Source organism: Peromyscus eremicus, chromosome 1, assembly GCF_949786415.1.
Source record: "Peromyscus eremicus chromosome 1, PerEre_H2_v1, whole genome shotgun sequence".
In the NCBI taxonomy this organism is placed as follows: domain Eukaryota; kingdom Metazoa; phylum Chordata; class Mammalia; order Rodentia; family Cricetidae; genus Peromyscus; species Peromyscus eremicus.
Window position 1 is genome coordinate 60,959,820 of NC_081416.1, and position 15,221 is coordinate 60,975,040.

At 52.5% G+C, this 15,221-nt stretch overlaps 1 protein-coding gene across 1 annotated transcript in view; it reads right to left on the minus strand.

The window, feature by feature from the left end:
• Positions 1 to 15,221, minus strand: part of Muc5ac (mucin 5AC, oligomeric mucus/gel-forming) — a 31,505-nt gene that overhangs the window by 13,849 nt on the left and 2,435 nt on the right. The window contains 26 exon segments of the mRNA XM_059255017.1: positions 654 to 839; positions 937 to 980; positions 1,674 to 1,845; positions 2,123 to 2,251; positions 2,860 to 3,016; positions 3,351 to 3,590; positions 4,987 to 5,166; positions 5,275 to 5,388; positions 5,475 to 5,613; positions 5,837 to 5,988; positions 6,306 to 6,406; positions 6,853 to 6,905; positions 7,054 to 7,309; positions 7,581 to 7,707; positions 8,250 to 8,344; positions 9,867 to 10,031; positions 10,112 to 10,249; positions 10,333 to 10,402; positions 10,904 to 11,014; positions 12,344 to 12,482; positions 12,674 to 12,791; positions 12,982 to 13,107; positions 13,205 to 13,418; positions 13,538 to 13,647; positions 14,500 to 14,590; positions 14,969 to 15,083. Of these exon segments, the coding sequence (XP_059111000.1) occupies positions 654 to 839; positions 937 to 980; positions 1,674 to 1,845; positions 2,123 to 2,251; positions 2,860 to 3,016; positions 3,351 to 3,590; positions 4,987 to 5,166; positions 5,275 to 5,388; positions 5,475 to 5,613; positions 5,837 to 5,988; positions 6,306 to 6,406; positions 6,853 to 6,905; positions 7,054 to 7,309; positions 7,581 to 7,707; positions 8,250 to 8,344; positions 9,867 to 10,031; positions 10,112 to 10,249; positions 10,333 to 10,402; positions 10,904 to 11,014; positions 12,344 to 12,482; positions 12,674 to 12,791; positions 12,982 to 13,107; positions 13,205 to 13,418; positions 13,538 to 13,647; positions 14,500 to 14,590; positions 14,969 to 15,083 (3,542 nt within the window).

Sequence of the window (15,221 nt, forward strand, 5' to 3'; positions counted from 1 at the left end):
CTGCCTTGGGTCTCACCACCATGGTCATACTAACTTTGAAAACTGAACATCAGAGCCACATCACCTAGCCTGTCTTCTCAGAACCTACCTCTTCATGGACAGAAGTAGAGTATATTGGGCCCACAAACAGACAAATTAATCTCCTCTAAAGGCCATGCCCTGAGCAGAATCAATATACTTATACCTCTCAAAACTAGCTTGGGGTGGGGGGGACTCTGACAAACCCCCAACAGGATGAGACCTCAGGGATATCTAGTGATCCATTTAATGTAAGGCAAGCAGGCAGCTATGAATTCTGGGAAAATCTCATGTTCATCCAAGTACTGGCCTGGGGCCACTTGTGTTAGAGCCTGTAAGCTAAGGCACACACTCCCTTGAGATCGGGTCCAGTAGCTACAGAAAGTGGTACCATGGACACCAGGCCTTCCAGAGTGGGTCAGGGAGATTGATCCCTTCCTGCTGTGACATAAAAGCAGGGTACCCATGGTCCAGATGCCCAACTCCTGGGCACCTTCTTGAGCCTCAGGGCCTGACACCAATACCCAGAGCTAGCCATTACCTAACATTCTGCAGGAGAAGCAGTACCAGTCAGCAGGAAGAGAGACACCCCAACTAAGCCTAACGTTTTCTGCCACCAGTCACGTCTGCCTTACCAACTGGTGTGGAGAAGGAGAAAGTGGTCGGGGGTGTGGGGGTGGTGGGGCTGCAAGCATCAATGGTCCTTTCGATGGTGCCGTTGGCCCTGCAGTGTGCAGAAATACAGCCTCCCGTGCCATCTGTCGTGTGGTAGATGATTTCCCCAGGATGGAAGTGTTGCCCGTTGTAGGTACAGACACAGGCTGTGGGAAATAGACGTTTAGCCAGTCAGGGGGGTGCTGCTAAAACAATGACTTCCCCCACCCTGCCTCCAGATCAGAGGAGGCTGCAGGTGCTCACCACCAGCATCATGGGTACAGCTCACACCGTTCTCCGTGCAAATGCTGTCAAGAGAAGGGGGAAGTGGGACTGAGTGCGTGGGAACGGGAACTGCCTGCACCCAGTGTGCTCAGTGTTGGGGATGAAGCAGCTCCATTACAGCCCAAGCTGGACGCTGTGGTCCTGACCGGGTCCTAACCTTCAGCCTTTCAGGATCTGCTCCACTAAGGTCACACTCTCTCAAACATCTCCCCCCCCACACCTCAATAACCGATGGAGACAGGTGGACTTTGATGGACATCGTCCCCTCGTGCCTGGGAGAATATCTTGGCTGAGGACACCATCACATTCACACACAGCTGGATTTTAGGTCAAGGAAGTCCTCCCTTTCACATTAGGCCTTAGGCATTCTTCCTCTCAGCGGAGTCTCGGGCTGAGGTTTGTCCTCTCCTCATCTGAACCCCAGGCCAAGGGCACCCTCGGTCCCAGCTCAGCCACAAGCCAAGGGTGCTGTCCTTTTTCTCAATGGAGCCTAAGAAGAGTGTTGTCCCTCCCAGCTGAAGTTCAGGCCACTGGGGTTCCGGCAGGTGTGTATGCAAGGGACCCCTAGGGCTGGAGCTGTCCCTCTTTCCCCTCAGTTCCACCTCCTCACCTAGGGCTGAGGGTGCTTCTAGACCCCAGGCTGATGCTGTGTATAAGGTTGGCTTAGATTCACCATGGTGTTCCAGGTTCTACATCACTCTGGCTGAACGACTTACCAGGAATAGCAGTTCTTGTCTGAAGGTACTGTCGCACCTGGTCGGTACAACTTTCCATTGACGCGGCAGGGACGAGGTGGTGGAGGCGAAGGGGTGACTGTACAGTTGTGTACACACTGCATCAGGCCCTCATCAAAGATGGGGGCTGTTGGTGGGCACTTAGGGTAGCAGCCTGTGAACCAAGAGACCTGTGTCACAGAGAGTCTCTCCCACCACCACCACCCCGAGCCCTCTCACACCAGGGCCCTGGTCAGTCCCCAGTGCCTAGCTTCATCCCCACAAGTGTTTGAGGTTGAAGCTACACAGGTTCCTAGTGGAATCAGGAAGAATTCATCCCAACCAAGGCTCCCATATAAGAAGACCCTAGGGCTTGGATCCCAGGATAGACCCCAGTCAAGATCCTAGGAACCCAACAGACCCTGCCTCTCCAAGTTCAGCCTTCAACCTACCTTCAAGGCCGGGAAGATCATGTAGGCAGTGTCCATTAGGGTTCTGGCAGGTGCGCATGCAGGGAGCCCCACACGGCTTGTAGTGCCACTCACACTGACCCTCTGGGTTGTAGTAGTCACAGAATAGCGCTGGAAAGCAGGGAGATCTGCTGGCACCTAGGGTCTTCTAACCCACTTCCCACCCCACCCTGAGAGAAGGTGGCTCAGATAAGGGTTTCAGGCTGATCGGGGTGCCAGAGAGGCGAGCAACAAATGGGACTCTCCAGCTACAGCAGCTGCCCCCAGCCACAGGCCTCCCTGGGGGCTTCACATAGAATGCGCCTAACAAGGCAGTCTGATGCCTCCAGTGTAGAACATTTTCTGAGGCCAAACTTCCGCTTACAGATGCTCACCCTCATTTCTGTTTTCCTTAGGAAACTATCAGCCCTTCAGTGCTTCCTGATGGACATGCAGAGCTGGGCTTTCCTGCCTGGAACCATAGTCCCTCCCAGAGTACTCAGCAGACATCCTAGCTCAGCCCCTGCAGTCCCGAGCCCTTGGAACTACTCCTGTTACAGCCACCTGTTGAGTGGCCACAGTATTTATGCACATGCGTGTGCAGGACACACGCAGATGGACACACACATTGGAGGTGTGTGTGTGCATCTGTGTGTCTATGCGCACGTGCGCACAGGGGAGGCTATCACCCACCCATCCCCAGTTCCACCCTTCAGCAACACAGACAAAGCCCCACTCACGGCAGATGTCTGGTGTCCTCCAAGACACACACACTCCCACTTCATGGCAGGCCTGGGCATAGGCAGCCACGGCAGTGCAGAAACACTCGCAGTCTCCCCCTGAGTCACAGGCACACGCGTCACTCACACAGGCTTCATAGTACTTGGCGGGCTCCACCTGAAAGAGACCAAGGCTTCAGGCTCTGGGGACTCCTGTCCCCCTCCACTCTTAGTGCATACACTGGCCTAATAATTTGGGCTCGTTTCTACTAGTGTTCGTAGTGACAAGTGTATGACCATGAACGTCCCGCCAGTATATCATGGTGTCCATAGGCTGGCTCTGATCAAGGAGCTGTCTGAAGCTTCCTCAGTCCATGTTCAGAATTGACAGCCTCCAAACCATAGCCCATTCTGGCATATGCATGTGGGTTCCCGACCCCGAGACACCCACACCCTTGGCTGATGGTTTCTCTATCCTAAAGTTCAGAGACCACACAGTCCCACTGTCGTACATGGGCATGGCAGGCGGTGAAGGTCGCACTGTTGATGATGCTGCATTGCTTTTGGGCCCAGGACTTGCGATAAGGGTTGGCAGTGCAGGGGTCCTTGGACACCATGGCATCTGGGCAGGATGGCGAGAACTTCCAGCTATTTCCAAACTCCAGCATGTCGCTGACCACAGACTGGCTGCGCGTGGTGAAGTCATTGATGGCATTGTCGTCAAAATTCCCACACAGGCCACAGACCTTGCCCTATAGAAGCACAGAGATTAGAGATACGGACCTGAGCCCCCTTCCTGGACCCTGATATCTGCTCTGCTCTATTACCATGCAACTTTCTAAAGGATGCACCCAGGAAGAACAGCAAGTATGAGTTTAGAAGGCCCTTTGGTGTCCAGTGGTGGTGCAAGGCACTTGTGCCCATCTGTGTCTGTCCCCAGGCCACAACCCCTGCCCATGACATCCCGGGAGGTCTGTGAGTTCCCCAGCTGGGCAGCCCAGGAAACCTCATTCTCCGTTCTTCCCATAAGGCTGCTTTGTCCCTCTTCCCTCCACCCCAACCCCAGGGCCAGTTCTCAGTCCCTTTGCAGGGTGAGCACGGAGTTGTGACATTCAGCTTAGAGTCTGCCTTGAATAGCAGTCCAAAATAGCAGCTCACTGCAGTGAGCTGGACAGTGGCCCCTAACTTGTCCTTTTCTAACCCTGGGACTTGTGAATGGGGCCTTCTTAGAAATAGAATCTTTAAAGGTAGAGTCAAGTGAGATGAGGTCTCACTAAGGCAAGAGTGAGTCCTGTCTCCCATCTAGTGTCCTTACTAAAGAGAAAAATATAGACAGCTACACACAGTCAACCAGGTGACAACAGAGATAGAGACTAGGATGATGAAGCCACAATCCGGGGATACCTGGAGCCCCAAAGACTAAAGAGGCCTGAAAGACCCTCCTAAGCCTCCAGAGAGGCTGCAGCCCTACTAACACATCATCTGGGCTCCCGGGGTCCAGATACAAAAGAGAACTGGCCACCCGGTTTGTGGTCATTTGTTATAAAACTGCAAGACACACACAACAAGGGACCTCCTCACTGCTCTTCTAAAGGTCCTCCCCATCCATCCCCTCCCCCTCTCTCAAAAAATTATTACATTGATTTACTGTGTATGTGTATATGAAGGATGCGTGTGCCCCAGAGCTCTTGTGAAGGTCCAAGGACAACTTGTGGTAGTCAGCTCTGCTACCATGTGGGGCCTGGGCACTGAACCTCAAGTCTGAGGTCATAAGGCTTGTCAACAAGCACCTTTACCACTGAGCCATCTCCCTGGCCCCTCTTTATCTGTCTCTCTTTGTTTCTGTGTGTGTGTCTTGATCTCTCTCACTCTTCCTGTCCATCTCTGACTATCTCTGTCTCTCTATCTGTCTCTGTCTCTCTGTCTCTGTCTCTCTATCTGTGTCTGTCTGTCTCTCTGTCTGTCTCTCTGTCTCTATCTCTCTGTTTCTCTCTCTCTGTTTCTCTGTCTCTGTCTCTGTCTCTGTCTCTCTCTCTCTTGCTCACTCGCTCGCTCACTCGCTCACTCTGTATGTGTTTCTTTCTCTCTCTGTTCATGCCCCCAGCCCCTGAGAGGGGTAACAGCAATGCTTCCCTGTCTCAGTCTCACCTTGAACTCAGGGCTGAGTCTGAGAAAGATGCTGGTCTTCCTGTCCCACAGAAGCACCAGGCCAACGTCAGTTTCCACCACCAGGTAGATGCCCATCTGGTGGACATAGTAGGGGGGCTCCTGCCCCACGCCCTTCTGGACCACCTCCACCTTGCCGTCACTCAGCTTCAGTTCATAGTTCTGTGCGACAAAGCATCCTCAGGGCCTAGCCAGGACCACACCCCCTCCTGTGTGCTCTGGCACCGCTGTGGAGGCCCTGGGGTGTTCTGCCAGGTCCATTCCACTCACCCCCAGGAAGATCTTGATGTCCTTGGAGCAGGTGGTCCCTGTGGTACCACAGGGGATGTTCTCGGTGACAACACGAAAGGCATCCTGGGAGCTGCTATTCCCACCACAGTGGTCCTAGAGGAACAGAAAGCCGTTAAGGGACAGGGAAGGGATGTGAGTACCTGTGGGTGGCCACAGGTGAGGCTGTCAGCCAGGCATACCTGGAGCAGTGTGTACTCGCAGTTCCCACTGAAGCTGTAACGCTGCCCATCGAAAGTGAGGTAGTGGCCATCCCCATACACAGCACAGGTGGCCAGGCAGGGCTTGTCGGTACACTGCCACATCCTGTTCTCACAGGTGCTGCATAGAAGGTGGAGGTCAGCTGAGGGCTCCCATAGGAATGAGAACCTTCCCAGAGGCTCTGTGGGGACCCCTTATAGGAAACTGAAACACAGAGCCCAGATGCCTTGATAGTCTGTGGTGTGTATGTCCATCAGAGGCCATGCTGGAGCTGAGTCCATTCCTAATAAAGACCTCTGTACCTAGTGACAGCTTGGGTACCCACCTCCCCGCCCTCACATACCAGTTGTTGCAGCCCACTCGGATGGTCTCCCCAGGCCTGTAAGTAGCCTCGTTGTGCACACAGGGACAGTCCTCAGCAACAACACAGCCTCCATTACCATCTGCCACCAACCCATGTGGGCACACACAGCCAGGCACACATTCGGAGCTGTACTGTAGGAGATATGGACAAGGTAAGTGAGACTGGATGTAGATGGATGTCTGGGGCTGACATGGCTTGTCTGCAGGACTGCAGGTGCCATGGGAGCAGGAAGCCCAACAGCAGGTAACCAGGGATGCTCTGGGCACACAGCCCAGCCAGGCTGCCCTGAAGGCCCTCAGCATTGGAGAGCCCTGCTGCTCTGCACCAAGAGCCGCCATGAAGAAGCCTGATGGTCTCCATAGACACCATAGCAGGACAGGTCAAGGAAGTAAGGGGGTCACCAAGAAGGTCCTAGGGAGGGTTCTTCAGGAGTGACTAGGTCACTTACACAAGTCATGTCCAGGGTGTGACAGCTCTTCTGACAGCCAGCTCCAGTGTCCCCAGGTGTAGCATTGTGGCAATCAAAATAGATCATGGGTGCATCACACACTGGAGAAGGAAGAGGACCAGTGAGGTGATGCCATCCACCCCTGCCGAGCCTTCTCAGAGAGAGGCCAGTGCTGTAACATCTCAGCCTTTTGTTTCTAGACAGCCAAGCATGTGGCTGCCCTGTGGCAGGGGGCAGGATACACATCTGTGTTATGCATGCTGGGATATATGTAAGTGTGTGTGTGTGTGTGTGTGTGTGTGTGTGTGTGTGTGTGTGTGTATGCATGTGTTGTGTGTGTGTTGAGGGTGTACTGAGTGCTTTCACGATTATGTGTGCACAGTGTCCACACCCTCATCTCCCCTGTTCCAAAGCCCAAGGCACAGACTATACCAGACACAGTGAAACTGATCATTAACTCCAGCTCTGTTCAGTTGGGATGGGCATCAACCCTGACATGTCTTTGGAAGTATTCTCCCAGAGTTGACAGACTCCCTCACAGGCTTACCTGGAGTCGGAGCAGGACCTCCAATGCAGGTCAAGGTTCCTTGGGTGCAGGTGCTGTGAATAGAGGGCTGTTAGAACATCATCCACTCCGGGCCCCATGAATCCCTGCCATGTCCTCCTTGTCTGCATAACTACAGGTGCATGGGAGCAGGGTGACCAGGGGTCCTCTGGGAAGACAGTCTGCCAGACCTAAGGGTCTTACCAAATGGCCCCACTGTCATGTATTGACTCGCCATTGGGAACCGTGGATCCCCTGTGGTAGCAGGGACAGCTGGTGGCCTGCACACATTTGCCTGAATCATCCAAGAAGGTGCCTGCAGGGCAGGTGCAACCATCTACAGGGATGAAGTTGACATGGCAGGTGACATCTTCCTCATTCAGAGAACGACAGGTGGGCTGGCAGGTGCTGATGTGGTACTGGTAGGTCATCGACTTGGGGCAGGTAGTTGTAGGCTTTGCTGTGGAGGAGCAGAAGAAGGGGGGACACTGAGGACACTGGTGGACACACAGCCCGGCAATCAACAACAGAGGGCCTACAGTTCAAGGCCTTTCCAGCTCCCCCAGACACTGTCTCCTGATTAGGGCTCTTGGTCACAATGGCATGGGTCTTCCTTAGTTTCAGAGACTGGTGTGGTGATAGGACCCTTGGAGCATCCAATCAGCTGCTAGGCAATAGGAGGGGCCCTGATCTGTAGAGAAAGAGAGCCCAGCTGGCCACAGAACACTCACTGCAGACGCCGTCCCTCCAGCCACTGAGCAGCACGCCTTTGGCGGCACAGGCATGCACATAGGAGGACAGGGCCGCGCACATGCAGTCCTCACTCTTCTCACAGTTACACGTGTCAAACATGCAGTTCTAGGGGTGGGGACATCAGAGCATCAGGGACCCAGCCTCACATCTGGGAGCCTGGCATCTAACTGAGTGCCCCTGCCATCCCAACATATTCCCACCTTCCTTGCCTTCCTCAGGACACTTCCCCATCCCCCATTCCTCTGTAGTTCATTTGAATGTTGACATCTCACATGCAGCCAACCTTCCCTCTAGGACATGGATTCTGGAAAGACCTTGTCCCTTTATCTCTGTGGCCCGCCAGATCCAGCCCTGCAACATTGTGTCTTTCTCACTCTCCTGTTACTCATATTTCTCAAAAGCTTCATGTTTAGTCCTGTTTTTAGTGTAGACCAGAGGCTTGATGATCTAAACTCAATGAACAAACGTTATGTGAATAAGTGAAGGAATATGGATATCAGGAATGGAACCGGAGATACAGACTGGAAGAATATTCCTGCCACCTGCTCCACGTGCTGTCAATTGCCTCCCTCCAGTGTCCTCTGATCCTCCCAAGAGGACACACAATGCAGTGTTGGAGTCCTAGCTAGCCAGAGAGTGGGCATTACCGAGAAGTAGGTGCTGGGGTTCACAGTGGTGTGGCACTGGGAAAATGGGCCACTGGCATCCGTCAGCTGAGAACACCAGTGCTGAGCATACTTCTCTGTGGATAGAAGAAAACCCATCAGCTGCTTATTCTCCCAGTCCCAAATTTCCCCCACTTGGGGTTTGTGACACCTTGCATCTCTGTGCAAACAGATACCATGGGCACTTAGCCATACTGCACCACGGATGTCATTGCAGTATACATGAGGCATGGGAAAGCTACAGTCATTGTTGCTCTTCTTTCCTATGTCCCCAGAGTCCTCACCCCCCAGCAATGTGAGTAGCCATCACCATGGACAACAGTCAAGACTTCTGGACCAAAATACAGAGGGAAAAGGGGCAGTACCAGCTGATACTGAACCCCTCTTCCTCAATCCTACTTGGGAGGATGGACAATGTCACAACTACATTAGAGTCTGTGGCTTTCTTTTACCCTGAAGCAGGGCCCCTAATATCCAACACTCTGTGTACACAGTGCAGCAGATGAGGTCCTTAACAATCTGTGACTCTGCCCTGGAGATCCCTCATGTCCTCCCTGTCAGGTGGCAAGCATGGATGCTGGTCACCACTCTTCCCTGGAGTACCCACACTTGTTTCGCTTGTAATACTACATGGTATAAACTTCAGCAATATATTTTTCTAAAATATTGCTTGCCTTCAAGAAGACCGAATTTTTGCCAGATGCTGTAGCCAAGTTAATAATAAGCCTTGTGACCATTTAAGACAGTGTACTCAATCTGCTGTCCTACTGTGTGCTTGGCCTGTTCGAGTTTAACCTGACTTTAAGAGAACAGTATAAATGACCTTAATATGTCTTGGATTTCCTTTGTAATTAGTTCTACAACCTAAGCTAAATGTATAGTTTTAATCTTGAATTGTGTACTTCTCCATGCCCCTGACCCAAAATAATGAAAGTGTGTTATGATCATCATTTGCTGAAAGCAGCTGACAGGTAGAAAGCAACATTAAGAAAAACAAATATCCCATAAATGTTGGCAGCAACATGCAGATACAGACTGATAAAGCCTGTGTGCAGTTTTGAGTGCTTTCCTGGATCAGCTGGAGTCAGTAAAGTAACTTTTTCCTTTGTAAAACTCTGCTAAAAATTTCTATGGAAAAGAATTCCTCACTCATTCCCCATACCGTATTTTCCATGGTGTTCAATAAATACAGGGCAAAACCCTTTGTTATAGACAGGCAACAAGGACATATCAAATACAATAGACAGGCCACTGACTAGAAACTACAGACAGATGGAAAACACCAGCAGAGAAATGCAGGATTCCAATTCGGGCTCACTTTCAGTCAAACTATTCCAAGAGGAAAGCTTCCTTCTTTCATTCCTCAATATGACATCAATGTCTTTCGGTACCCTCCCTGGGGTGTCTTCAATGTGTGATAGACACAATGCACTACACACTAGTTTTCCTATTCACCACTTCAGGGCAGACAGTTGGACCCCAGGCCAGGTCAGAGTTTGCTGAGAAAATGCTGCTTTGGAAAGTAACCAGCTCAGAAATGGAAGCAGGTAAACCAACCCCTACGCATTCAACAGAACACAGACCGACAGCTAGACTCACCGTTCTCCACGCTGAGCGAGCAGGGATCCTCAAAGTTATTCCTGACGTTTGGACAAGCCGCCTGCGTCTTGAAGGTGTTGAAGAAGGCAGCTGCTGTGCCCTCCACAACCCCACTGATGGTCTGGAAGTCATCGGCCTGGATACTGTTGAAATTCCCACAGAGCCCTGGGCACAGGAGAGCAGGTTGAGGCCCCATATGGGCTCTAGAATGGAATGGGCTGAGGCCCAGAGTCAGTGCCCCTTACCGCAGGTTAGACCCCTGAGCTCAGGTGCCAGCCGCACAAACACTTGCATGATGGGCACCAGCTGGATCTCAAGCTGCAGACCCAGGTTGGTCTGGGCAATGACGAAGAAGGTTGAAGGCCGGAAAAGGGTGACATTGGCTGTGGGCAGAAGATGAGGGTTTCAGGGTGGGGACGCCCCGTGGGATGGAGATACACAGTTTAGATTCACAAGCAGCCCTCACCTGTGGACACCGGCAACTGGGTATAAATCTGATTCACAAAGACCTCTCCAGTGGCTTTCACCATGACCACCTAGAAGCAATTCCAGAGTCAACTGGGGCCAGTATGGCACTGAGGCGGTGTCTCCTCAACTGTCCCCTGGTGACCCACACAGGCTGTGAAGTACGCTTGCTAGGTCTGGGAGACCCTGGGCTACGAAGCTGTAGTCCCCATGTGGTCAACTTATGTCCCAAGGTCTGTCCACATACTTTCCCTGATTTTCTAAACTTTCAAAAGGATCATAGTCTAAGGAATATTAAAAACAGAAATTAATGTATACAAAATAATGTCAATTGAGTTGTACTGGATAGAGATGCTCGAATCCTCTTTCCTGGGGCCAACTGGTACAATCCCAAGAGCCCCAGGGCCAAACTCCTGCGATCTTCTGGGGCGTCCCCCAAAGAGCCCCAAATAGTGGATGCACTCACTGTTCAGAGTGTGAATCCAGGTGACTGGCCATGTGGACGTACTCTTTCCACCGCCTCCCAGAAACCCCCCTGCCCGAGCTCTCCTCAGCTCCCCTGTGATACTCACCGTCTTCCCCGCACCCAGGCTCAGTGTCACACTCTTCAGACAAGTCTCGCTGTCCGTCAGTCCACACTTTCGAAGCTCAGCCAGCACACTGAAGATGTTGCTGTCACAGGGCTGCAGGGAGAGACACCGGTCCTTGCACACTGCCCAAACCCCTGTCCGCCCCATCTTCCCTCTCCTCCAGTCCCTGCTGCATCCCCTTGTGGGAAATTCCTGGTCCACCATTGTCAAAGACTCTAAGAGGCAACCGTTGGATTTTAGGAGGAAGGCTCCCCTATTCCCTAACAAGGGGGCTTAATACACCTACTGAGTGCAATAATTCTAAAAGCGAAGTTGTGAGGGAGGTGTAGCAGGGGGAGACTGAGGGGAGTTGGGAGGGGGAGAGGAGGTAAATGATCAAAATACATTGTATACATATATGAAATTTTCAAAAAGTAAAAGTTTTGTTTTGTTGTTGTTTTAAGATCAGTGGTTTCCCAAGTGGGGAGGGAGATGCTCAGGTGGAGTCTAGAGTGGCCAGCATGGTGAACTGCTGAGTGACACTAGTTAGTAATGCAGAGTACATACAGGACATTTCACACCAGTCAAATCCTGGGGTATACTCGTGAGTGACCCTGTTGGACGCTGCCATGGATGGTAATGGCTGGCTGGTTTCCATTATCAGTCATCACCAATATGTTACACTAAAGTAAACTGTCGGTACAGGAAGACTGCTGGGCATGGTGAGGCTTGGGAACTCGCTGGACTTTCTAGTTAATTTATTAGTGGACATAAAACTGATCTAAAAATAAAATAAGACAGGGACTGGAAAGATGGATCGATGATTAAGTGTGTACTGCTCTTGCAAAGGGCCCAAATTCAGTGCCCAGCACCCATATCAGGTTGCTCCCAGCCACCTGTATGTAACTCCAGCTCTAGGGAACCTGATGCCTCTTCTGGCCTCCATGGCACTGTGCATAGATACACATAGAGAGACACATGCATACACATAAGTGAAAATATATAAATAAAATAATACATCTCTTGGCCGGGCGGTGGTGGCGCACGCCTTTAATCCCAGCACTCGGGAGGCAGAGCCAGGCGGATCTCTGTGAGTTCGAGGCCAGCCTGGGCTACCAAGTGAGTTCCAGGAAAGGCGCAAAGCTACACAGAGAAACCCTGTCTCGAAAAACCAAAAAAAAAAAAAAAAAATACATCTCTTTAAAAAGACAAGGTTAGTAAGGCCAAAGCAGTGAGCAGGGATCATTCAGCACCAGAGGCTCAGTCAACAGCTGAATGACTCCATGGAGCCCTGGGCCAATTGGCAGAAGTATTTCCTCACAGTTTCACCGCGAAGTCCCCAAGGTCTCCCTGGTGCAGCAGTGACGGAGGCCTAGGCTAGTGATACCTGGGGAGGCCCACCGACCCCCCAAATCAAAGGCCCCAGGACAGCATAGGCCTCACCTTGCTCAGCACGTAGCTGCAGTCCCCATGCACTGTGTACTGCCTTTCATCAAATGTGGAAAAGTGGGAACCCCCCAGCACTGAGCAGGTGCCAGGGCATGGGACCTCCTGGCAGCTCCACTGACCTCCAGAGCATGTGCTGTGAGTGGGAAGAAGGATATATTGTGTACTGGTCCCAGAAACAACAGTCCTGGTATTTTTGCCACCTAGACTGAAGGCTCCTGCCCATGGGGCATTGGCCACAACAGCCTGGGACCTCACCAGTCCACACATCCTGAGGAAGCAATCCTGGCATATGTCAGGCTCTTGGGTGAGAAGCCCAAGACCTACCATTTGGTGCAGTCAGTAGAGTAATTGGTACCCGGTGCATACGCTGTCCCATTGTACAGGCAGGCACACTGGGACACAGGGACACAGCCAGTCTGGTTGATGTCATCAAGCACGGTCCCTGAAGAAAGCAAATCCGTGTGGTAAGTGTCATCTAGAAACCTCAGTAAATCTCAGCAACACAGAGACACTTCGGGCCAGGGTCAGAGGGATCTTTCACCAAGGCTGAACAGTGGTAGCACGACCACCCATGCAACTGTGTGCTTTGGAGGTCCTGTGTTTGGATTGGTGGGGAAGAGACTCCATCTTACCCTCAGGACAGAAGCAGCCGGCGACACAGTGGTCCTCACAGACCTGGGAGCGCTGGAGGTTGGAGCAAGTGTCCACACAGGGTGAGCCACATTCCTGGTGTTCCATGTTGAGGGGGCACGTTGGAGCTGCAGGGAGACCAGAAAGAAAGATCGTATCAGGCCAGGTCCTACTTACCTGCTGGATGATGCTATGATGGTGGGGAAGGGGGCTGAGGGCACTCACAGCAGAGGTCGGGACCCCGCCAGTCCTGGGGCTGTCCTCCAGCATGGGCACACTGCCGGGAGTACTCAGCCAGGGTATGGCAGACACAGCTGGACAGGTCAGGGCTCTCACAGAGACAGAGGTCCTGCCGGCAAGCCTCCAGGTAGCTGCTGGTGTCCACCAGGGCCGAGCAGTCCGAGAACAGATGACCTTTCAGGATCTCCTCACAGATGCCCTGGACAAGGGCAAGACCCATGCTGAGTTCAGACCCCCGGCTTCCCAGAAGCACCTGGGCTATCCCAGAGTCCAAAGCCCTCCTCCCCACCCTGCCCGCCCATTCCTCTCAAGGCTCACAAATCTGGTGGAGCAGTTCTTCTGAGGCACAGGGAGGGGGTCCTGGCACTGTTCTGTGGGGCCATCCATCTTCTGGAGGTTCCCAAACTCAAGAGGTGTCAATCTAACATCTGCAGGAAGTCCAGAGCAGCTCTGTCTACAGGTCCCAGGCCCCCAGCCCATCATCCCAACAGCCAAGTCCAAAGGGCTCCCCACTGAGAATGTCCATGTGGTCCTATGATCCCTGCCTGGATTCTCCAGCCTCACTGCCTGAGATACTGATATCTGGGACCCATGAGAGAAGCCCAGAAAGATCTTGGAGTTCCTAGGGCAACAGGAAGAGTGGGTAGAGGCCTTAACAGATGCATAGCCATCAGACACAGCCCAAAGGACTGTAGAGTGAACCTGACATCCCACCAGCCCTGACTCTGGCTGACTCTGCATACGGCCTGGCCTGACAGGGGCAGCCATATGCACAGTCAGGGTCTGTTACCCACAGCTTATATGGGACTTTGGGGGACTGACAGAGGAGGGCTGATGCAGCCACATTTGTGATGTCACTGCTTGGAGGTAAAGAAATGTGACCCTCCCAAGGTGAAGAAAGCAGGGATGATTCCATGTGAGGGTTTGTGTCTTCAGAATAGGGGTACCAAGAACTAGAGGTTTCCCCGTCAGCACCTGTGGGGTGTATCAGAGTGTCAAGAGTGTACATGCACATGAGTGCTGGTATGTGCAGGTATGTCTGTGTGCACTTATGCATGAGCTGTAATTGTGGAGAGGGAAGCCTGTGTGTGTATATGTGCCTATGTGAGCTGCAGGCATGTGTGTGTGTGTGTGTGTGTGTGTGTGTGTGTGTGTGTGTGTGTGCAACAGAGACAGAGACAGACAGAGAGAGCATTTGTTTGTATACACATAGAGATACATGGTTTGGGATACTGGGAAACTAAGCCTCCTGGGGCCCTGGGGCATCGCCTGGGACTTACTGTGGGAGAGGAACTCGCTGGACTCTGGGCTGCCATTGAAGTCTCCACAGAGACCACAAGTCTTGTTGATATACTTGGTGTCCAACTCCAGCTGAAATTGGAGGAGACATCAGACACGTGACCCCATTATAGACAACCAGGATGTGAAGTATAGACTCCAGAAAAAGGGGGTGAGGATTCCCAGAGGAGACACAATCCAAAGACTTTCCCCCTAAGTCAGATGAAGTCATGACTCAGAGCAGTGCTGAAGCAAACACCCCACGTACACAGGACCTACATCTGGGGGTGAAGACCCTGAGGCTCTGTTGATGTCTGGATGCCCACCTTGCCCAGCTGTGCGTCCTATGCCCCCTCTCCTAACCCACCGCCTGGTCTCACTAGGAGATTCCACCCATTGCCCCCATTTTACCAGAAGGCTCTGCCCACCCACACCCATTCCGCACCACCAAGAGACTCTACTCCCTCTCACCAGGAGACTGTCATCATCGTTCCACATGAAGACCAGGCCCAGCCGGGCCACCACCTTCAGGTAGCCACTGCTGAGCTCAATAAGGACCCCAGACTGGCTGAAGGGCAGCTGAACCCTGTAGAAGAGAGTGGGGATAAGGCACGGGGTGGGGCGGGGGGGGGAGACAAGAGAGACCCCAGGTGAGAAGACCCCTGCAGCCATGTGTGTGACAGAGACATGGGACCTGGAATGTCAGTATTAAGGAGGCGCGGAA